This window comes from Dreissena polymorpha, chromosome 13, assembly GCF_020536995.1.
Source record: "Dreissena polymorpha isolate Duluth1 chromosome 13, UMN_Dpol_1.0, whole genome shotgun sequence".
Lineage (NCBI taxonomy): Eukaryota > Metazoa > Mollusca > Bivalvia > Myida > Dreissenidae > Dreissena > Dreissena polymorpha.
This window is the reverse complement of record NC_068367.1, coordinates 54,666,290-54,690,871: the sequence shown is the minus strand read 5'-3', so window position 1 is coordinate 54,690,871 and position 24,582 is coordinate 54,666,290. Positions and strand designations below refer to the sequence as shown.

The window sequence follows — 24,582 nt, the reverse complement described above, 5'->3', positions numbered from 1 at the left end:
ATACCCCGATGATGCGGCGTCTCATCTGGGTCTACGCTATTTGCCAAGGCCTTTTTTCTCGACCCTAGGCATAAATTGGTTAAGAATACATCACCGCATCAATACCTCTGTAAAGTCAGCAATTAACGAATACATAACAAGTGTTATGTCGTAATTCTGTGATGTGTATACATATAGCGCTTATTTATGGATTGTATATTAGCGCTGTTTCTTACCTGTACCCGTAAATATGCTTCGTTAAAACGAGCTGACCAATTATGCATTTCTAATATGATATTTGTTAGATGTATGTGTACTTGTTTTTATATCTTTATTTATATAAACATTAAGTAAGTAGTTGGTTCTTATTAATTTATTAGCAGAAAGTAGTATGTAGATTAGGCAGTATGAATGCTCTTCCACTGTGTGTTCACACCCCTATTCTATAAGATGCATCTTTTGCCTCAGTTACATGATCCTGCCTAAGTCCACTACACTCGATCAGCCATCGTTCACGTACAGCCAAACCAAATCATCTCCACCAACAGTTCACATTGAAACTCCCGCCCACAGCACATCACCACCCATGACGTCAAACAAAGCAGATTTTACTTTGCTGACTGGATTGTTGCGGCTTATACAAATAGATCTGAATTTATTGACGCACTTGACCTGGCCTGATATGCAGCACTGGGTTCTGGTTGCACGTAGTTAAAACGGGTGCTGATGTTGATTAATCTCCACGCAGAGTTGTCGTTCCATGCTCTCACATACAATCTCTGCCATCACAAGAAAATCCTTCAATATCTGAAAGTTTAAGTATTATATAATGAAAAGTTGTTTTATTTTATTTTATATTTTGAAAGTATAGGTTCATAATAAACATATACATTACCTAAATTAATCAAAGCGCTGAAGGAACTAAAGTTGTTCGCTGTTGTATAATATTAGACGCAACTCAGTTTTCAAAATTATGTTATAGCTTTTTATATCGCAAGTTTGGAATGAACACAACCCATTCAAATTTATAAAGAGTGTGTCTTAAAGCACAGGTCGAGATGTGTTTTTTTTCAAATCATTAATAAAAAAGATAATTTAAGCTTTATTTTGGGAAAACAGGGCTTAACGCATATGCATTAATTATCATCCCAGTGCCAGAGACTCTCTTTAAAGGAAAACACCATAAAATCAGAAAGTGTCGTCATTGATTAGCTTGTGCGCATTGCACAGGCTAATCAGTGTGCACAGGCTAATCTTATTTGACTTGCATTAAGCCCCGTTTTCCCTGAAAGAAGGCAATATGTACAGATTTCGATGATAAACACTAGACTGGCAAATGTCGTCTTACAAGCTGATAAACACTATTGATCACATAGACACAATGCAGTGTACCAGTGGTGAACTATAAACAAGCAGATGCGGTGGTTAGAGCAGACGCTACTAGCATTCGTCGTCTGCATAATTTTACTGCAGGTAGTGCAGACAGGCAGTGGTTATCGTTCCTAGCGTAGCTAACAGCAGACTGACTTTCAGTTATCGTTCCTAGCGTAGCTTACAGCAGACTGACTTGCAAATCTGCCTCTCTACATAGGTTGACGCTCACAACTAAAAATCAGTTCACAGAGGATATCAAACAGTCATTTGCTCCTAAATTAATAAACAACAGTTACATACTTAGTCATGTGTCTGTGCTGTTTTTTCATTTTATTTGTAGAAACATGTAACAAACAATTTGGTTTTTCAACTTTCAGGCAAAATATTGTAACACTCAATTACCTAGACTTACACGTAAAGAAGAATAGTGATAATAACCAACACTACAAATAAAGTTTCTTATATAGAAGACATAACAATAATTTTGCAAAATCATAACATTCAATTAACAATGAAATGAAAATTAACAATATTTTGGATATATCACCGGGACAATTTATCACAAATGCTACTTACTTTGCATAGACCTAAATTTGTGATTTTTTTATGAAATGACCAAGATTTCAATAAAATCTATAAACACATTATTAAAAGTGTTTACATATATTTAAGTACTTTTACAACTGTAGTCTAAGCATTCTTTTCAGCCAATAGATTTTTTTTTAAATATATCAATACTTAAAAGTATACTTCATGATTATTATAGTCTACAAAATGTAACAACAAGAGCTGTCTCCATCGGAAGACATATGCCCCCGAAAAACGCTTTTTTCGAAACCTAAACGCAGGTTTCGAAACCTAAACGCGGACCCTTAGTTCAAGGTCAAAGTGGTAAAAAATTGTGTTTGTATGGAAAGGCCTTGTCAATAAACACATGCATACCAAATATGAAGGTTACATCTGAAGCGACATAAAAGTTATGAGCATTTTTCGAAACCTAAACGCAAAAGTGTGACGGACAGACGGACGGACAGACAGACAGACGGACAGTGCATAACAATAACCCCATTTTACAATTAAACTAGAAATGTGTCACAGACACTGATGTCACAACAAAACATGTTTGGACACAGATAAAAATATTATTTCATATATACAGTGGATAAAAAGACAAAGGCCTATAATTCAGCAAAAAATTGTTGCAGTCAACATTTCTTCCTTATTTATCATCAACACATGATGGTCATTCAGCTATGAAAAATTAAGCAAAAAACTATTTATTCCAAAGTGGAAAAACAGACAAAGGGCCATTATTCTGCATAATTTCATCGCAGCCAAAAATCCTCTCTTAACCATCATCTACATATTGAGGTCATTTAAATGTGAAAGTGTGCGCAAAATCCACCCAGAAGTTAGAGGGAAGTTGAAAACACAACATTTTGGGATTCTATATTCTACAATGTAAAAGTAGACAAATGGCCATAAATCTGCCAAAACTAGAGGCATACATTTTTTTCCTATGATCATCTACACATTAAAGGCATTCAATTGTGAAAGTTTGAGCAAGATTCACCCAGTTGTAGACGAGTTCAAAACACACACTTCAGGAAGAGAAAAACAAACTAAGTGCCATAATTCTGCCAAAACTTGTTTAACGATCATCTGCACATTAAGGTCATCCAACCATGCACATTTGAGCGAGATCCACCAAAAAGTTAAAAAGGACTTGAATACACAAGCGACAGCTGAACGTATGTAGGGACCTACATATAGACAGACAGACAGACAGACAGACAGACAGACAGACAGACAGACAGACAGACAGACAGACAGACAAACAGACAGACAGACAGACAGACAGACAGACAGACAGACAGACAGACAGACAGACAGACAGACAGACAACTGGAATTCTAAATGCCTACCACTGCGTGGGGCCTATAAATGTGTGACAGAGTCATGATTTTCTCCCTGGAGCAACTAAACATTTTCTACTATTAAAATTTAAAACCGAGTCTCAGCTTCCATCTCTACACAGACACTACCATTTTTCAACACAGTAAAATTCTGAGTCATAGGGCATGACAATTTCGTCCTCGTCAGAGAAGTGCTCATCCAAGACTCTGTGGAACTTTTTAACTGCACCCTCAAAATCGGTTCCTGTAAGCTTGGCAATTACGCTTATCGACGTGAAATGGTCCACGATGAAATTCTTGTCTCCCTGAAGTGCACAAATTTAAAGATCAGGGAAACCTCGTTCTGAGAAATCTGAGCTTAATGAATGCGCGTAAAGTTTTGTCCTTGATAAGCCAGTACAGTCCACATAGGCTAATAAGGAACGACACTTTCCGCACTTATGGTTTTTTTCTTGTAAAGAAAGTCTCTTCTAAGGGAAAATATAGTCTAGGCAGAAAGCGTTGTCCAAGATTAGCCTGTGCGGACGCCAAAGGCTAATCTGGGAGGACAATTTACGCACATGCATTAAGCACAGTTTTCCTAGAAAATGGTTCAGTGGATGAAGCAATCTGGCTCTAGTTGAATTACGTTATGAACTTAGGGTTGACATGTTTGTTTACCTTAATTAACCACAATTACCTCAGTTTTCATTAACATCGTATGACTGTGATAAATTTTAATCGGCATTTATTGGTGGATTTTAGAAACTATCTTGTAAATATGATGTATGATATATAAAAATACCCAGTAGCTTTGAAAAGCTGTTTGTGTGTCCAAATTTGATTTACATGCCAAGTTCGCTGTGCATAAATTGATGGACCATTGAATAAATATAACTTGCAACAAACCATTCGAAAGTGCACATTTTGGTAAATAATCAATTCGTAATCAGTAATGATTGCATTTACAAGTGCATACCGATTACTTGTTTAAATGGTATTTTCAAAATACTGTGAACTTAAATAATCACACAATTAAACTTTCCAACTTAATTTTAAAGTAATGCAGGGATGGCAATATGTGATTTTACAATGGGAAAACTGCACAGAGTGTTAGCATATCAGATAAAGATACATAAACAAGACGACAAAGATGGCCATAGATGGCTCACATGTGTACTGGAGAGAGGCAAGTGTTGGGACCCACTGGTATGATTTAAATAATCTTTGTAGAGGACCACAAACTCGTCACATACCAAAAATAAATTCTGTTTAAATAATTTTACCCACAAAAACCACCAGACATGACATGTTTTGACCCCAGACGCATGATTCGAAAACACTTTGCAGAGGAGCACTATATGATGTTACATGCCTATTATAACAAAGCTTATAAAGTAGCTTTGGTGTCGTGGATATGGTGTCCGCCTAGCAATTGGGAGTTCACAGGTTTGATCCCCACTGTTGAAGCGTGTTTACATCTCCTCCATAGACACCAAATACTGGTTCTACTCCCAGAAAACGTACTCGAGAGCATTTCAAATAAGCCTTAGGCTTTCTATGCAATTGAGCTAAAATTAAACAAAACTTGGTCTTCTTGCTTCAGAGAAGATTTTTCAATTTCACTGTGTAAGTCTCTTCAAATTGTGATACTGGGTCATAGCAAGTCTGGACCCCAGGGGCATGATCTGAACATTCTTTTTCAAGGACAACAAGACATGTAACACACCAAATATTAAAACCCTTGCCCTTATGATGTCAGAGACAATATTTGTTATTCACTACACAAATCTGTATGAGCCGTGCTCTGTGAAAAGGGTATTTACTGCATGTGTCCAAAGTGTCGTCCCAGATGGTGTCACTCTACGCACATGCATTAAACACCCTTTCCACAGAGCATGGCTCATATCCACAATGTGACCCCTGGGACATGGTCAGTTTGACCCAAACCGTCAAAATTTGAACAAAATTTGTTATGGATCTCTATACCATGTTTCATACCAAATTAAAAAGATCTGGGACTTGCAATTTCAGAGAAGAAAATGTGTTAAGTACTAAACTATATAGGTCTATATAGTTAAATAATGGTGACTAATGTGCAATGGCCAGTTATTAACCCAGAGGCATGATTTGAACAAGCTGTGTATAAGATGTTATAAACCAAATATTTAATGTCTGAGCACTGCACTTTGGAAGAAAATATTTTTATGTTTCAACTCTTAAAAACTATTTTTAGCTTTGTAGACCAACACACGCAGTGGATCAGACCAATGTGCACAACTTCAAAAAGGGTTAATATTAAGTTTCGAAAAAATCCGCCTTGTGTTTAGGGCGGAAATGTTGTTTGAAGGAAATTGTTGAGGATGGACAACACAGGAGGGTCACTTTTACCACAATAGCTCTCCAAGAGTATTACATTTGAAGTCGATATAAAAATGACGCGTTTAAGTTAAAACAAAACTTGAACAACCATTCTATGGAATCTTTTAGCACAAAAGCAACTAAATGGTCAATAAATTTAATCAGGCGTAAAACAACGTTCGTTTCCACTAGCCCAATCAACCCTAAATTTTGTGTCAACCTTACGAAAAAAATTCAAGTTGAGTTCCAATTATGTTTGTTATTTAGTTTGCAATCATGTTTGCTACGCTTCATCATAATTGCTAAATTAACCATAAATAGATTTAAATTACCTAAAGAAAAAATGTGAAATATAGACTTTGAAGATTTCGCAAGTGACGTCACTGCATATTCTTATAGAATTGGGAATAGTTTTAAAAAGTACATTTATATGCAAGTTAAGCCGACCTACTACCCTTTTTTTTAAAGCCAATATTAGTGGAATCAATTGATTTTTGTGAAACATAGTTCTGCAAATTAGCCTATGACTTTATTTTGACTCCATCTGACCAATTGTTACCTTCATTTCTGGTAAATCATCCATAAACTTGTGTTCCAGGAATCGCACAAGGGCGACAATTCCATGGTCTCCTGCCATTTTCCGTTAGTCTTTCTTGGTGAGTCGTCGTAGTATTCATCCAAAATGGCCCCAATTTGAGTCATCCATAGCACACTTGTGTACAATTTGTTGTTGTAGATTAACACTGAGAACAATTACACCATCAGTACATAAAAATGCCATGAATAAGCCGCTAAGGACAAGCATACAAATTACTTGATACATTGATATTATTATAAAATTAATAATTAATTCTTACGTTTTAAGAAACCAATTTTAAATATTTGACTAACAAATACGAATGTGTTTACAAAACAGATAATTTGTTTTATTAACTTCCTTTAGAAAAAGCCTACAAACTGACCCATAGTCAGCAATCCTGGGTAGGTAATGGCAAATCAAGCTATGTTTACGTTGGACTTAAATAAGCAATATTCATGATACATAGAAACGCGTCCAAAAAATGTAAGTTCTGTTATTCATGTAGTATTATATTACAAAAAGATATGACTAATATATAACCTGCGCCATGCCAATTTGGGTCTTATTTCGTATGCAGCATGCATAGCTCAATACCTGCAGCCAGCTCAGTCAGGAGCTTACATGTCTGTTATAGTCATGTAAGGTTTTGTGTCTCATTAGTAGACAGGGCAGCTCCTGACAAGACTGCGCCACTGCACATGCTGGTATGTAGCTACGCTAGCAACATATGACATTTAATCCATATTTGCCCGATGTTTTTTTTATATCTAAGATTCTGAGCTCAGTGCAACATTTACAAGCGGCGACCTTATCAACTTCATGAGCCTTGTTCTGTAATAATGTTCGTAATTCATTTGCATCAATTGTCTTTCCAGATTAGCCTGTGAAGTCTGCACAGGCTAATCTGGGACGAAACTTTTTAACGTTACTCGATGTTCTTTTAAAAAGAGACCTCCTTGCATGAGAAGTTAAATAAAAGCGGAAAGTGTCGTGAGACGAGACATATGCATATGCATTAGGCCCTGTATTCCCAGAGCAGTGCGCATTTTAAGGTGCATACTTACTTATTCTTCCTCCAGGTACTAAGACTCTGGTCATCTCCTGCAATGCAGCCTCTGTGGCAAACCAGTGGAAGCACTGGGCACACAGGCTGTTCTGTGGAATAGGGATAACATAATAAACCATTTACTGCTTTGATACTCATTTTTATGTCTGCCCGCTTATTTTGTGAAAAGGGCTAAGATGTCAATCATGGAAACAAATGCTGTAAGAAAGTTTCAATAATACTGGGTAAAAAATTTGACTCCTAAAGTGATCATTAGCACTTCAGCCATAGACAGAAAACTACCTCGCCCCCCTAGCTGCCATGTTTTTCAAAAAACCAAAACCACTTTCAAACCAGCTGAGATATTGTAAAAAAATGCTTCTTTTAAATTAACCTAGTTGCCTACTTTTTACCCCTGGGCCCACTTCACCAAGTTTCAAACTCGACCAAGGTATCATTGGGACAAATGATGTGACAAAATTTTATGTAGGTTGGGCAATAAATGAGGCCTCAAGAGTGATCACAAGGTAAGAGTTGAAAATGTGAGACGCACCGTGAACTACGAAACATGAGCAAAAAACAAGCAAAAATACTCACCATGAGCATGTTATACTCTGATGAGCTCAAAACGTAACATAAACATTACATTCTTATAAAGATACATTCTGAAATGATTTATTTGGTAAATGCACACATAATGGATAGCCGGCAAACAAATGCTCATAATATTGCCAATAATAATAAAGAAACGCTAATTCTTCTAATACAGCGAAAAGTGCTATCAATCCTTATAGTACCAAATAGCTGCGCTCTGAGACACAGAGCTTAATGCAAGTGCGTAAAGAGTCGTCGCAGATTAGCGTGTATAGTCAACACAGGTTAGTCAATGATGACACTTTCCCCTTTTTCGGAATGTAATCTAGTCAAGGCGGTAATTATCGCCCTTGATTAGCCTGTGCAAACTGCACAGGCTAATCTGGGACTACCCTTTGCATTAAGACCCTTTTTCCCACAGCGCCACTCATACTAATAAATCACAATTACCTCCACTGAGCTGTCAGGCAGTGGTATCTGGGTGGCTTGACACACGGCAGTGGTTACATTCGGACTGTGTTCTCGCAGCACAGACAGAAACCCTACCGACGGATCTGTGGCTAGATAAGTCACCTCCTGCATAATGTCATCAACTGGTTGTTATCCCCACGCTTTTTGAAAAGCCGTCCGTCTGTCCGTCCGTCCGTCCTGGCCACTATCTCATCCTACACTATTAGCACTAGAACCTTGAAACTCACACACATGAAAGCTATGAGCATATGAGCGACCCTGCACTATTTGGAATTTTGATCTGACCCCTGGGTCAAAAGTTATGGGGGTTGGGGTGGGGCCGGGTCAGAGATTTTCACTCATGTTTTAGGTTATTTTACATTAACGTCTTCATTTCTACACCGATTTACTTCAAATTGATACTGAACCCCTCTTATGATAATACGGTAAATCTCAACTATGCATGGCCCTATAACCAGCCCTGGGGCGCCCCGCCCACATAGACCACGCCCACCCAAAATTGCCTTTTACTATAATTTCTTCATTTCTACTCCGATTCACTTTAAATTGATACTGAACCTCTCTTTTGACAATACGGTCAATCTCAACTATGCATGGCCCCATTACCAACCCTAGGGCGCCCCGCCCACATAGACCACACCCACCTAAAATTGCTTTTACTATAATTTCTTCATTTCTACACCGATTCACTTAAAATTGATACTGAACTTCTCTTATGATAATACGGTCAATCTCAACTATGCATGGCCCCATTACCAACCCTGGGGTGCCCCGCTCACATAGGCCACACCCACCCAAAATTACCTTTTACTATAATTTCTTCATTTCTACACCGATTCACTTCTAATTGATACTGTACTTCTCTTATGACAATACGGCCAATCTCAACTATGCATGGCCCCATTACCAACCCTGAGGCGCCCCGCCCACATAGGCCACACCCACCCCAAATTGCCTTTTACTATAACTTCTTCATTTCTACATCGATTCACTTCTAATTGATACTGAACTTCTCTTACTTCTTTTACGACAATACGGTCAATCTCAACTATTCATGGCCCCATTACCAACCCTGGGGCGCCCCTGCGTCAAACATGCGGCGTGGGGATATGCGTCGGCCTCTGCCGCGCCATTTCTAGTTTTATATGCCATTTTATTATACAGCTACATTGACATCTGCCTGATATAACACTGCCTAATATATTTGTTTCATATCAGTTCAACAGGAAGTTGTTGTATCAGTTTATATTTGGAGGTAGGTAACATTTCTAATAATCAACTATAAATTCATCATTTGTAGTGAAATATAATGAGATTAAAAAACAAAAGCAATTTGATACCATGAAGAAATATATTTTGAACACAAAAAGCAACAAAGACAGCAAAAAACATTTCAAACAATTAATAAGTTCAAGTGCTTATGACAATGAAATGTAAACAAGTAAAACTCATAATAATTCTTGCTAAAAATGCAGCGCCGTATCGTTTTTTTAATTATTTCTTTTTAAATGGTGATGTAGAGGTATGATAAGCAGAAAACACTTTACTGTCTGATCATTTTGTAATAAATTATCACCATATCACACCATTGGTAAAGGCATTAAGTGGTGTCAAAAACTACCTGAATATCATGAGTTTTAATAATGTTTCGTAGAAATATTTTTCTTCAGTGTACATATGTATTTAAACTATTTTTTTTTTTTAATAAAATTTAAGAAAAACAAGAGATGTGTTTGTCAGAAACACAATGCTCCCTACTGCGCCGCTTTGAAGCCATATATTTGACCTTTGACCTTGAAGGATGACCTTGACCTTTCACCGTTCAAAATGTGCAGCTCCATGAGATACACATGCATGCAAAATATCAAGTTGCTATCTTCAATATTGCAAAAGTTATGGGCGATGTTAAAGTTTTCGGACGGACGGACGGACTGACTGACAGACGGACTGACGGACAGTTCAACTGCTATATGCCACCCTATCGGGGGCATAAAACGCCCCTTTGAGTAAAAAGGTGTTATCATCATAAAACAAAGAAGGCTGACACTTCCTTTGAGATTTCATTGCATCCATCACACACTTGTGGTCATTGGATGACACTTCCTTTGAGATTTCACTGCATTCATCACACACTTGTGGTCATTGGATGATAGGAGGCTTACTCTGGGAAAACAGGGCTTAATGCATGTGGGTAAAGTATCGTCCCAGAGTAGCCTGTGAAGTCCGCACAGGCTTATCAGGAAAGACAATTTCCGCATTTATGAAGTTTTCCATTTAAAGGTATAGTCACTTCTTAACGAAAATACAGTTTAGACTGAATGTCATCCCTGATTAGCCTGCGTCTTCTGCACAGGCTAATCTGAGACAACGCTTAAAGCAGATGCATTAAGCCCAGTTTTCCCAGAGTGAGGCTCATATGACTCACATGAGGAAGGTGTTGAAGTATTTTCCTTGTAAAGTGACCCGTCCCTGCCCCTAGCTCAAGGACTGTAAACTTGACACCTGGAAACATTCTCAGTATTTAATACGAGCATTGTTTGGGGAAAATCAGGCTTGAAGCGTGTGCATTAAGTGTCGTCCCAGATTAACCGGTGCAGTCCGCTTTCTTCATTTGTATTAATCATCTGAAGGAAGTATCTTCATTGCGAACATCCAGTTTGGGCCGTGTGAAGTGCCTGATAAGCCTTGCAGACTTCACGCACATGCATTAAATACTGTTTTTTCAGAGAGAGGCAAACACAATCTGATTTATTTCTGATATTGGTCACTTGAAACAACGACAATCAAGTAGCAAAAATCAAATCTTGAATCTGACAGGTTCGGAAAACCTTAACTTGGAAAATATTTGTTATTAGGTCATTTTCAGTGTAACTAATGTATTGTAAATACTTTACAAAAGTATACAATTGCATCCTTGGTATCTTGAGTGTCGATTAATTCCATAAACTACATTTATTGTTATGATAACAGAATGTTACATCATACACATTTGGTTATTTGGAAACGATACAATTGATAAATCATAAAACATTTTTAAAGGCATTATAATAGACTGATCCCAGACTTCGCTAAAGTTTAGAAAAAACCACTAATCCCACGGTATAAACAACGCTGTTCCATTATATCAACCATGATAGATTGATTTGAATAATAACTGTTGATTAAATGTGTGACTTTGAAAGGATTATATATGGGTCAGATTTATTTGTACCAGCAGGTTAGTGGGTATTTCCAAAAGTTTATTTTCCAGAATTCATATATTAGTTCTTCATTTAAAAGTTTTTAAATGTTAAAGACCAATCGCTGTTTATATTATATGATGTTTAAAAGGTTTATTTACAGTGATTTCCAATTTTCAACTGGTCAACATTACAGCGAAACAAAATGGACAATACATGAACAAATTTCAATTGTAAGAAGTTTCGGTCTAAATAAAAATCTTAAAATGAAAATAAACTTTATGAATCTATCTATTATGATTACTACATTAGACAGATCACGCATAGTCTATAGATATTGGCTATATAGTAATTTACTAAATGCATAAAACAATTAGTTTCATTTCAAAATAAATTATATAAACATGTATTATTATACAATAGAACCATCATTATTGGTGTGAAGTAGCCTGCTGATTGTGTACTTCACGATTTCATCAGTGTAGGATGGCCTATGGAGGTCATAGTGGGAACCCTAAAATTAACATTTGAACCATTAGAAATGTAAACCATAGGTGCTCGATGGCAATGCTTTATTCATTGATTTATTAATTTTTTAGTTACCCGTTGTTTAATATTATGCGTACACATACTAAATAAAAAAAAATCTTCTGACAAAACGTCTTCTTAAAAAAGATAGTTCGACTATGTACATAGATATTGACCAATTGTTTAACTTGATTTCGTCTGCCATGTTGATTTCCAGAAAAAAATTCAGCGCGTCAAAACTTAAATCTGGCGCCAATAGTGTGTATTGGCTGTTGTTGTAGAGAAAGAGCGAGGTTCCCGGTTAAATAATTGGTAAGGAATGATTCATGTGTATGCAATTTACAAAATATTTTGTTAATTACCCCATTAGGTGAGTGAAACAAATAGTAACATGGATTTATCACATCGTTTGTGGAGGTTTTAGTTGCAATAATCCAACTCCCAGCTATTTACCCTCCGGGTCGCTGGGAGTTGCAACTGCTAACCCGATTTTCCATTGAAACGTGCCGCCCAGAATCCGGAAATATTAGCCACTTAAACTATTTTCTGGCATTAATAAACACAAATAGATCGTAAATATATCCATAATGCGCAAATTAAAACAACTTACATGATATGTTATGCTCGCATAATATTGATATTTATCCAAAGTTTCAAACAAGTCAACGATTCATTTAAATGTATATGTTTTAGCAACGGACAAAGCCGTGTATTCCGAGTAATTCCGAATTCAAAAATACGCTATATACTCTCTCCGGAATCCTCGGCTAGATAGATCTCGTGTCTAATCTACCAATCGATATATACCAAATATCTCCGGAACATCCGTAAGATAGATCGAATCGTCAATTCAAAACTTCGGCTTTCGGTTTGATAACGGTTTTTCTGAGCCTATCCGAATTGGCTGGCTGCCAATATCCAAATTCCCAAAAGTCCGATTTACCACTTAATTCATGCGCAATAAAATTAGTTCTTCGTAGATCTCAATAACCCGCCTTGTAAATACAGAACATCACTATATAACATAACAGTGTTGCTTAGCATTGGCTACGACAAAGTTTTTATTGTTTGCATATTCATGCGAGAATAAGTTCCTCACTTGACGGTCTAGGCCGAAAAGATACGATTGTTTACGGAGACGGTAAGAAGATTTTTTTCTGAGACATTTTTTGAAGGCATTATATTTGGTATCTATAAACATATTTAAAAATATTGTTATTTTATTTTGCGTTAACAAGACATTCCAGAAAAAAGAAAATGAAAACAAACAACAAATATTCACGATCGTCCTCGGAAATAGACGAAGTAACCGGATAGATCGAGCGCGTAAATCGAGCGCGAAAAGTTCTACGTAAGACAAATTACACAATATGTACACCGTTCTTTATCAGTGTAAGTGGATTTTCTTTTGTATACACATTACAAAGGAAGTATGAGTGTTTTCCTGATCTGTTAATTATGTGATAAAACGCTATTTTAGGCTATTGAAAGTGATTTATTTGACGCCAACAATAACAGTTTTTTGCGCCCATGTTGTTGTTGCTGTTGTATATCTTCACCGCCTATGTAGACGAACCTCTACTTGATCTTTAGAGTTGAACAACAGGTTATCGTTCCACCACCAGTATCGTGTAGTCCTCCACCGTATTTGTACACTTTAGTATATACCGTAATTACTCCATGTTTTCGGACACTTAAAAATAATTAATTTTTTTCGTGTCCGAAAACTTAGATACGAAAAATATTCACAAAATACAGGTGTCCGAAAACTAAGATTCGAAAATTGAAGTGTCCGAAAATAGCGTCAATTGTATCAACGACTACCGGTTATAGCACGCGCTTGTAAAATACCATGCCGTATAGTGCAAATTACAGTTATATATGTTTGCACTGCATTTTAAATAATTTTAAATGCTAAATTTATTTGACAAAAAGTTACTACAAGGTTGTACTCTGACCAACGAGTTCAAAGATAAGCATGTGACAAACCGATACTCGCTAGTATGAACCTGTAATTAACGAAATAAAAAAGCAAACTATAAATTATTTGTTTGTTCATTTCTGATAGTTGTTGTCTATTACCTTCCATTGTTCGCAAAACTTGCAAAAGGGTGCATCACACTTTGAAGCGTTTAGTATTTGCCACAGTTTTTTTACTGAGAAGGGGGAGTACCATTGCGGTAGATAATTGAACTGTTAATTGGCACTACCCCCGGTAATTGTCATAACGCTTATGCTATCGGGCGAAACCATTTTTTTTATACCGGTTTACAAGGTTATTTACCCAATAACGCAAATGTAATGGCCCGTTGCCCTCAGGCATGCACCTGCCATGTTTTATGATGTTTATCTGGTTGTAAAACCCCATGATCGAAGTGTCATAAGATATCGAAAACAGGACTGAAATTTGGTAAAATAGCGCTGTAAAATATACTGTCCGAAAACTTAGAGGCATTAATAATGGACGAAAACACGTGTGTCCGAAAATTAAGAGTCACGAAAAATAATTATTTTTGCTAAAAAAGGGTTGTCCGAAAACTTAGAGTGTCCGAAAACATAGAGTAATTACGGTACACAAACATTTCTTTTCTTACAGTCTCTGAGCTTCTGCACTCAACCGCTATGGTCAATCCGTATAAATTCGGACAAAGGGTAAAATTCGGACAATACTCCTTCCCAAGCACACTAAATCTAGCCCCAGGCCTTCAGTGCCTACAGCGCTTTGATTGTATCAAGTTTTTGTTTTGAGTATTTCTCCACAATTCACTCGCAAATTGATATCGGTAATAACAGGTATTGTGTTTGTAACGAAGTATTAGGTTGATTAAACTCGATTTTATAGACATACGTGAGACTAATTTTTTGACATTAAAAAATAGGTTATCAAGAAGAACTCTGAGCTGTACGTATGTACTTATAAAAGCTCCGAGCATTCAAGAAGAACTAGTGATGGTTTCTGTTGAAACTGAAAGTAGATAAAGAGCGAGGTTCTTTGCCTGCGCGCGCATTTCAATAAGCGAGCGGGGTGACTGCGATTTAGTTATGTGTAATGACGCAGTTCCGTTGCTTAAGAAAATGGCGAGTGCCCACCTTGTCAATATCTATGCATTGTGTACACACCGGTCTTACTGACAATAACGTAGTGACGTCACCATCTATGTATAGAATGAATATCTATGTACATAGTCGAACTATCTTTTTTTTTAAGAAGACGTTTTGTCGGAAGATTTTTATTGATTTAGTTTAGTATGTGTATGCATTATAATAAACAACGGGTAACTAAAAAAAATTAAAAAATAAATAAAATAAAAATTGTCATTGGCATCGAGCGCATATGCTCCAGATCAGTCTGGTAAGGAGCTATGCTATCCGTTAATGAGGCCACAAATCTGTGCTGACCGTGTAGTTCCTGACCAGACTTGGCAAATGCTCTGAAAGAAATGTCAGTGTTAAGTGACAGAACGATATGGTCAACTTTCCAGTTTTCATAGCATTAAAAGTTGTTCAGCACAATAAACATTAACACCACTTGAATTATAACATATTATGAGTTTTACTTAAACATACAGGTAGCCTACGTTTTATTAGATCTAATTCATTTATTGTTCTTAGATTTATTGGTTTTCTGTTAATTTTTCAATGAAAATGAGCACTACAGCACTCTTCAACATGATACAATTTTATGCAAGATAAATTGATTGTAAGACAGTTAAAACACTTTGTAAGGAAACCCAACAACTGGTATCAAGTTCGGTGAAATTGTATATCGTGACCAGAAAGAAATTACGGAACAATGGGGGTTTTATTTTGAAAGACTATATTCGCCATCTAACTTTGAACATTTTGATGGCAAATGGCGTGATCATGTGTCACAAAACGTCGGACAATTGCGTGAGACATTGCTACCTGACAGCAACGCCACAGTATCGCCCGAAGACATTGAGAGGTGTATACGTTCTTGTCCAAAGGGAAAGGCTCCTGGATATGATGGTATAACATACGAGCATATCAAGCCAGTAGCGAGTGCTGTTTCGCCATTATTAGCAAATCTTTTCACTGCAATTCTTCGTACAGTGTACATTTCTGACATTCTCAAGCGTGGTGTTATAATTACACTACATAAAGGAGGATCGCAACCAAAGGACAATCCGGATAGCTACAGAGCTATAACCCTTACTTCTATTGTGTTAAAGCTCTTTGAATATGTACTGTTACAACGATGTACCACAGATATGATGGCCGACCTTAACATTCAACAGTGTGGTTTCCAGGAGGGCCTTGGTTGCCTGATGACGTCATTCACGTTACGAGAAAGTGTTTATTTTGCACGTGAACATGGATCAAAGCTATACGTGTGCTACCTGGATGGGAGACAAGCGTTCGATAAAGTGTGACATGACGGCCTATTTTACAAGCTCCGAACAAAAATAGACAACACTTCACTGCTCGCATTCATGGAATTATACTCGAACATGACTAGTTGTGTGAAAAATCGTGGCCATACATCGAAATGGTTCCCTGTTCATCAGGGAACCCGTCAAGGCGGGAAAAGTTCACCTAACTGCTATCTAGTATATATAAATGGTTTAATCAATGCTCTTGAACATTCTGGTCTTGGTGTTTGTATGTACGAATGAATGAGAACAGTCCTACAGTAGCAGACGACATGATCCTTATTGCATTTTCAAAGCACGCACTTGATGGCATGATGAAAATATGCTACGACTATACGTGTAAATGGCGCTTTGAATACAATCCATCAAAATGTGCAGTAATAGTATTCAACGAACAGCGATGCGGTCGACCTGAACGTATTTGGACACTCGGTCGTGAAACTATACAGGAAGCAGAATCGTACACACATCTTGGACTGAAATGTGACCGTACCATGTCGAGCGGTGCACTGATGTGTGAAGCTTCGTCGAAGATGAGAGGTACTCTCAATTCTATTCTTCATTGCGGATTTAATTCTGGCGAACTTATAATACTTCGAAAAATATATGTTAATGTGGTTTTGCCCAAAGCTTTATACGGCTCGCCGCTATGGTGCAACTATTCTTACAGTGACATAATTCATCTTGAAGTATCCCATAGAAGATGTGTTAAACAAATTCTTAGCGTCGGTAGGAATACACACACAGATGTTGCATTGTCATTTTTTAAACATTGAGTCCGCGGAAGAACTGATAGACTTTGAGAACCTTGAGTTTTTTGGGCAACTGTACCGGCTTCCAGTTAGATTTTTGGCCAAGAAAGTTTTCATCCATAGACTAGTACGATATTGTTTAGGGTGCGTGAATATGCAAGGGCTGATTCCTGACATCTACAGACTTTTACAAAAGTTTGATGCCTACCCTAGAAACGTATCTGGAAAGTGATTTATTCCCCGGAAAGATGGCATGGAAACGGACTATCAAAAATAGTGTTCGAATGGCAATAAGACACAGACGCTCACAAAATGCAAATGAAATTACATGCTCGAGGACTCAAAGCTATTTGAAGCTGATAGACCGCTTACCGCCATCGAAATTTCTAAGACTTCATCGTCACTCTAGTTTGCAAGTAAATGTGCAATCTGTAACAAGTTCACCGACAGTATTGTGAACCATACTCTCTGGTTTTGTGAAAAAACAGAATTCAAAAGGAATAATCTTATTGTTGAATTGTATAAAGTGACTGGACACTGCAAATTTAAGAAATTTATGAGTCTTCCAGTAATGGCAACGAGTAGACACCTAGTATGTATTGCATTAACAGTAACTGAAGATGACCTTTTTAGCAATTTCGTTTTACTCAAACTCATATGCGATTTGTTTCAACTTGATTATAATACATTCGTTTAAAATCGACTTTAATGTTTCTTTGTAATGGTATGAAACCGACAGGATGAAATTGTCAATATATTATGGATAACCTAACTTTAGCTTAAATTTTCGATTTCATTTAAGGTACAGTATATTAACTTATCGATAGTAGTAAAATAGTGGGGAAATCGAATACTTGATGTATATTTACCTACTAATTGGTTTTAGATAAATAACTTCATATGAGAAAATAGTATGTAAGTTAACAAACAATACACCAACTTTCGCTTTCGACTTTGGTATGGGATATTGTAAACTTAACAACAGGTGAAATGATATCATTAAGTTCTAAATGTCGGAACAATTTCTAAAAATAAATCGATAAATTCATTTTCTCTGTTTAGTAAACGTCTAAGAAATAAACGTTCACATGGCATTAGGAAAAATGGTAACTTAAGGCGTAAATTTAAACGTCTGCTTTCTTTAAATGATTGCTACACATTATTACAAAATGGGGGTAAACATAAATTGCTAAGTGCACTTTGCTCTCTTTTTTGTTTCTTCGTTGGCGCATATTGATAAGGAATGTAAACTTATTTTACTTCAATCTGACCCTCTATATGAATGTGCTTGTATTATTGAATCTTTCACTGACTTCTATCTTAAACCTTTTATTGAAAATGTACTTAACAAAACTCGAAATCGTATCAAAATTGAGTTTTGTAACAAAGGTCTTGATTTAATTGACCTTCCTAAAATATTCAATGATAAAAATGTACGTCGGTTGATTCCCCCTTATTTCCGCAATACTGAATCACCACTTATTTGCTACAAATGTAGTAAACCTGTAAGAAGTATCGTTTTTAATTATAATTCTATTTCCACATATATAAATGTAATAAGAAATTGTCCTACATTATGTGACTGTACTAGTTCTAAATATATATATGGTCCAGTTGGACATGTTATTACTGGGGACCTTAATTTCATTCAAAATAAAAACCTTAGAAATTTGCTACGCAGAGGCCCTAAGTACAGACTGCCTATTCCTGTTGATTTTGATGACTGCATTAAGAATATCGTAACATCCTTACATGATTATTGCACCAAATGGTGCAGGAAGGAAAATGCTGAAATTACTGCACTCAATGATTGGATAACAAAAATATTTAGTATGGCCATGAATAAAATAGGTTTTTATGATACACATCCTTTGGCCCTTCCACATTCAGCTAAATTTAATAAACAAAATCTCTGTAAATTGCTTGAAGACTTAAAATCTAAATTCGTCTTAGTTCCTGCTGTTAAGGCTGCTAATAATGTTATAATAATATGACGAGTGTTTTATGTTCAAACTATTTCCCAAGAACTTTCACAAACACATCATATTGTGAGTACAATAAGCAACCTAATGAAATTATTACCGACCATATTGCCCAATGCATAAAGTTAAATGTAATAGTCATTACATATTACTGACAAGAAATTGCCATCACTTTACTGGATACCTTAATTACATAAGACGCCATATAAAAGTCGTTTTATCCCTAATTCAGTGTCTTGTACCACCAAACAATTATCAGTGTATCTTACATCTGCATTGAGTGCTTTTAGATATCATATAGTTAAATTTTGTAATAAAGTTTATGAAAATAGTAATATTAACCTATTTTGGTCAATAAAAAACACCTTAGAAGTTATCGATAAAATTGAAAATAAAAAATATAAGGTGTCACAGGTAAGTACTTATGATTTTTCTACACAATAATCAACGCTTCCTCGCGCTTTAATAAAATCCAAACTTGTTTCTTTGATTGAAAAAACTTTTGCTAGAGAAAAGTGTTTGTATCTAGCTTTAAACACTAAAACAGCTTTTTTTTACTAATCAGATATTAGATAATTACATCATTTGGACTGGTCTTGACTTTTGTGCAGCACTTACTTTTCTTTTGGATAACTTGTTTGTTGAATTTAAAGGTAAAATATTTAAACAAATTATTGGCGTTCCTATGGGTACTAATTGTGCGCCACTTCTAGCTGACCTTTTTTTATATTGTTATGAAAGCGAATTTATGTTAGAATTATCTAAAACTAAGCAAGTAGATTTGATTAATTGTTTTAACCTTTCTAGTAGGTACATTGATGACATACTTTATTTAGATAATCCATTATTTTAACAATATATTCACAAAATCTACCCAAAAGAACTAGTCTTAAATAGATCGTGTATATCCAATACAGACGCTGCGTATTTAGACTTACATTTAACTATTAATAATAATTTGATCAAAACTAGTTTATACGACAAACGGGACGATTTTAACTTTGAAATTGTGAATTTTCCGTTTCTAGATGGCAACATCCCTAAAGGACCTTCCTATGGTATTTACATTTCGCAGTTGGTACGTTATGCCAGAGCATGTTCGTGTATTAAAGATTTTAATGATCGTAATCTAATATTAACTAAAACATTGCGAAAACAAGGCTTTTTGTTTCATAACCTAAGAAATAAATTTGCTAGATTTTACTCTAAGTATGGTGATTTAATTTCAAAATATAATGTTTCTTTAAAATGGCATTTAAATAATGGAATCTCCCATCCATCATTTTACGGAGATGTTTTGAAGCGTGTCCGCAAATTAAAATATGTTAAACCAAATGTTGATATTAAACTTTTCAATTTAATTAACTTGTTTTTATCAAAAGGATACGATACTTATGTACTTAAAAACACGTGTTTGATGGTTTTCGATTCACTATATCTTTCTTCCCTTAAAATTTGGAATCATTAGTGATATTATAGGCATTTTTCACTGTTGAATAAAATTGTGTCATTGTGTCGTATGAACAAATCTGCATGAAAACTACATTATAGGCATTTTTTACTGTTGAATAAAATTGTGTCATTGTGTCGTATGAACAAATCTGCATGAAAACTACATTTGGACTCAAATCGTACATCAAATCATTTCTGTCTTCAGTTGTCAAACACCTATATACTGTTTGATTCCAATAATGTCGCTTTAATGGAATTACCATTTTTATTCATTTGCTTCTTAATATTAAATCACCTAAACTTGTTTTATTAGTAGCACAGCCCCATTAATATTTTTATTTAGTACTGTCCCTGGAATTTGTTCACGTCATTATGTCATTATGGATTTTTGTGACGTCATACGACCGACTTTCCCAGTTGTAATCTACATGCATAGGTCATTGGGTTTATAACGTTCCATTTTATTTATATTTTCTCTCTGATAGGCGTTTCTTGTTTGATTTAATTATTTTATTTTTTTTTAGCAGTCACATAAACAACCAAGCCATGTAATATGGAATTTTTACAACCATTATTGCTGCTTTTTCCTGTATTTGCGCGATGATTATCTGAGATATTAACTCCATGATGCTACATTCTCAAATCTTTTTCTATAAAGAAGGAATGTAGTTGACAATTGTTAATAGTTTTATTTGTATAAAGAAGGAATGTAGTTGGCAATTATTAATAGTTTTATTTGATCGTTCGTCAAAAAGTTGTAACTCTGTTACTCTTGTATCTTCAATGCAATTGAGTAATTAAATAGTAATTAAATTGAATGCGTTTTAATACCCTTTTATTATTGTTTAATTTGAGTTAAAATGCTATGACGTTAAATTTTATTTACATTAAATGTATTATGAATATTGCTGGGCCAAGTGTGAGGTTGAGCGCTCTATAACCAGGTTTAAACCCCCAATGCTTTGCATTGACCGTTCCAAGGCGGTGACCCCAGCTATATTCATATTTTGTGTTTATGTTGGTTTGTATTGTGCTGTTTTGTACTGTTTGGGCAATCGGTCACTTGCCTTAAATAAAGGACCAATTAATTGTTTTAATGAAAATTCAATACTGCTCCAGCAGCTGGAGTTTAACTTCTTTATACTGTATATTTATTCATGAATACATGTTTTGTCAATCATGCCACTCTTTCTATAATAAACTTGCTTTGTGATTATTTGTGATTATTGTATAACTATGTTGTTCGATTCTTCGATATCGGAGGAAATAAACAATATATATATACTTACATGTTGAAACCCGTCCCTAGCGGTAGGGTGAACATCCGACATTTAAAAAACACTTAAAGCGTGAACAATATTTCACAATTTGAATTAAGAACAGAAATATCTGGTAACTAAAGTACCAAGCTATTTCAAAGTTATCATCTGCCGTGTGTTCCTTATTTTTACCACGGACTCTATATGACACTGATAAGAAACGGGTCTGTATCGGCAAATATCTTGTCGGAACTGAGTCACGTGACCGTAACTATCGATCTTTTATAATTAGCGTACAATGAAGCGCCGAGGTTATACATATTGAGCTATGCTGGTTCAAGTCAAATCTCTGCGCGGATGTTGAATCCTGATAAGAATGCGATCTTGACCAGCAACGTTTTCTTGCCGAACCTGACGGTCCACTGAAATGGAAGGTTTTCAAATGTGAAAGGGGGTATTCACTGCTGCGAGAGCCAACATCATGATGGAAGCTGAACCACATCTCACCACTGACTGTAGAATAGTTCGGACCAAAGTCTAGACCTAAAATGATAAGGACTTATATTTACATGTCTGTAACACCGCAATATCAAAAATATCGATAAAATTGAGAAAAAAAGCTATTTGTCAACTGACAAAAACTGCTCGTTTAAAGTATATCATCCTAGCCGGCGACTTTAATTGCTCATGTGGGCCTGACCCGATTGTAAAAATAGTAACTTCTAATAGAGATCTCGAACAAGCTCCAATTGACCTTTCTATAGAACATCGTCCGATCCATGTTCATTACCAATCTACTAAAACAACAACATGATTGACCTTGTATTCATAAACAACATATCTCATGTGAAAAATTCATCTCCCTGGTATAAGTAACCACGCCATGGTGGTTACTAATATATACATCATTTCCAAGAATATTAATCAGAAGCCTAGAAAAATGTTCAACTACCATAAAGCTAACCGGAATAGAATCAACCAGGATATGCAGCATCTCTAAAACAATCACGGAAAAAGAAGCTAAACGACATGACTCAAATATTCTGTCACAATGGGATACATATAAAGCTGGCATCGAACGATCGATTAACAAACACGGACCGTCGGAGGTGAGAAAGAAGCGCAGTCTTTACCATTGCTTAACAAATACCAGAGAAAAAATCAGATCAGACATAAATAAGGCTCAATAAACATGCCACAAAATAACAAATCGAATACCTACAAGTTTTCCCAGATAGAATTCATTACAGCATTTTTGAAGACGAACTTAAACCACATCTAAATTACCATAAAGAGAGGTGTCGATGAAGAAAATACAAAATCCTTCTGGAGATACGTGCATCCTCGCAGCAAAGACGGAACTGCCCCACTAGTCGTGGATGCCACGATTTTTTATTTATGAAACATTGATATTGTTATGTAAATTTGCTCCGTCTGATATGTATATAGACACTTTGCTCCGCCTGTTATGTAACAACAGATTATATGTCTTTTCTCCATCTTTGACCTAGTTATTTTGGCGGTAAAATCATATTTAGGCGGGAAAATGGTACTGTGTAATATTGCTCCATATAGCACTTTACATGTAAGTCATGCTTATTTTGCTTTTCATGAGATGTTAGTTACTTGGCGGGAAATTATTGTATAAATACCACGCTATGTGCTTGGACAAGGGAGAATTAGAAAAGGTATTAAAGAAAAGGGATTGTATGTTAAAGATTACCTTGAAAAGTTGGATTTATTATATTAAAAATAGTGGGAAATAAGAAAAGTGAATTTATGTAAAAGAAAAGGGATTTGTTGAAAATCAAGAACTGGAAATTAAAAGAGATTGAAAGTTGAACCAGTGTCTTGTGTTAACTTATTTAAAGGTCAATGTGGCTAAAGTAAAGAAAGTTCACCACATTGAATGGTCCCGCGAACCGGAATTTTTTTTTCGTGCTGTACGAAAGGAAAGTTTTTAGAACGTCTTTTATTGGACTGAAAGAAAAAGTGTTTTGGAAATATTGTGTTTGAAATGAAAAGGATAGTTGCATTGTTGTCTTCCTCAAAAGAGTAAGTGTAAAATGATTATCATTTTCATTATATAAAGAAACATGGCTCTCTTCCATACGTGAAAGGTGTAAGAACTCGCTTCAGAAATACACTTACAGAGAAAATTAATTATTTTGCGGCGATTATCAGTTCTGATTTGGATGAAAGTGATATTGATGATTAATTACACATTCAGAGAAGTGTATCAAAATGTTGAAAATGTATAGCGATAAATTAGAACTTCAGTCTGAAAAACTTGCTTGTGCTATGGCAGAGGCCCAGCGTGAAAACTCTAAAGAACTGGAACAAGTTGCAGATGAGGATATGAAGTCGTGTTCTGAAGCTTCAGACAGTGTCATGGAATTAGAAGCATTTGTTGAAAAGATTCTCAAGAAAAAATCAGTAACTGATCAAGCAGACGGAAAACCTACTCCTTCGGAAAATGAGAGGCTAGTGACTGTGCAAGAACAAATGAAAGATATGATGAATATTCAAATACACCATCAACAAGACTTTATGAAGTATATGGAGAAACGAGATAAAGGTTAACATACTGAATTTTCAGTTAAACTTCTTAAACTGGTTTTGAATATGTTTTATGGAAACAAATTACACTGGTGCGAATTCTGGGACGCCTTTGAGTGTACCATCCATAGAAACGAAAAGCTATCGGAAATAGAAAAGTTCATTTATCGGTAAAATT

The 24,582-nt window shown here is 35.7% G+C and overlaps 1 protein-coding gene across 1 annotated transcript; it reads right to left on the bottom strand.

Annotated features, from left to right (window-relative positions):
• Positions 1 to 1,044: 1,044 nt before the first annotated feature.
• LOC127854680 (uncharacterized) lies at positions 1,045 to 22,844 on the bottom strand. The gene is made up of 7 exons (XM_052389741.1): positions 21,876 to 22,844; positions 11,905 to 11,992; positions 10,725 to 10,801; positions 8,279 to 8,404; positions 7,254 to 7,344; positions 6,169 to 6,239; positions 1,045 to 3,574 (listed from the first exon to the last, which is right to left on the bottom strand). The coding sequence occupies exons 1-7, from the start codon at positions 21,915 to 21,917 to the stop codon at positions 3,395 to 3,397; spliced, it is 675 nt and encodes a 224-aa protein (XP_052245701.1). The 5' UTR covers positions 21,918 to 22,844; the 3' UTR covers positions 1,045 to 3,394.
• Between the last annotated feature and the right edge of the window lie 1,738 nt (positions 22,845 to 24,582).

What these genes read in the sequence shown, in the direction of transcription:
- LOC127854680 (XM_052389741.1), bottom strand. Translation starts at nt 21,917, where the DNA reads ATGTCGGATGTTCACCCTACCGCTAGGGACGGGTTTCAACAT. An exon ending in TGCCTGACAGCTCAGTGGAG is followed by an intron (nt 7,345 to 8,278) that starts GTAATTGTGATT and finishes CCTATTCCACAG; the next exon opens with AACAGCCTGTGTGCCCAGTG. An exon ending in AGTACCTGGAGGAAGAATAA is followed by an intron (nt 6,240 to 7,253) that starts GTAAGTATGCAC and finishes GGAAAATGGCAG; the next exon opens with GAGACCATGGAATTGTCGCC.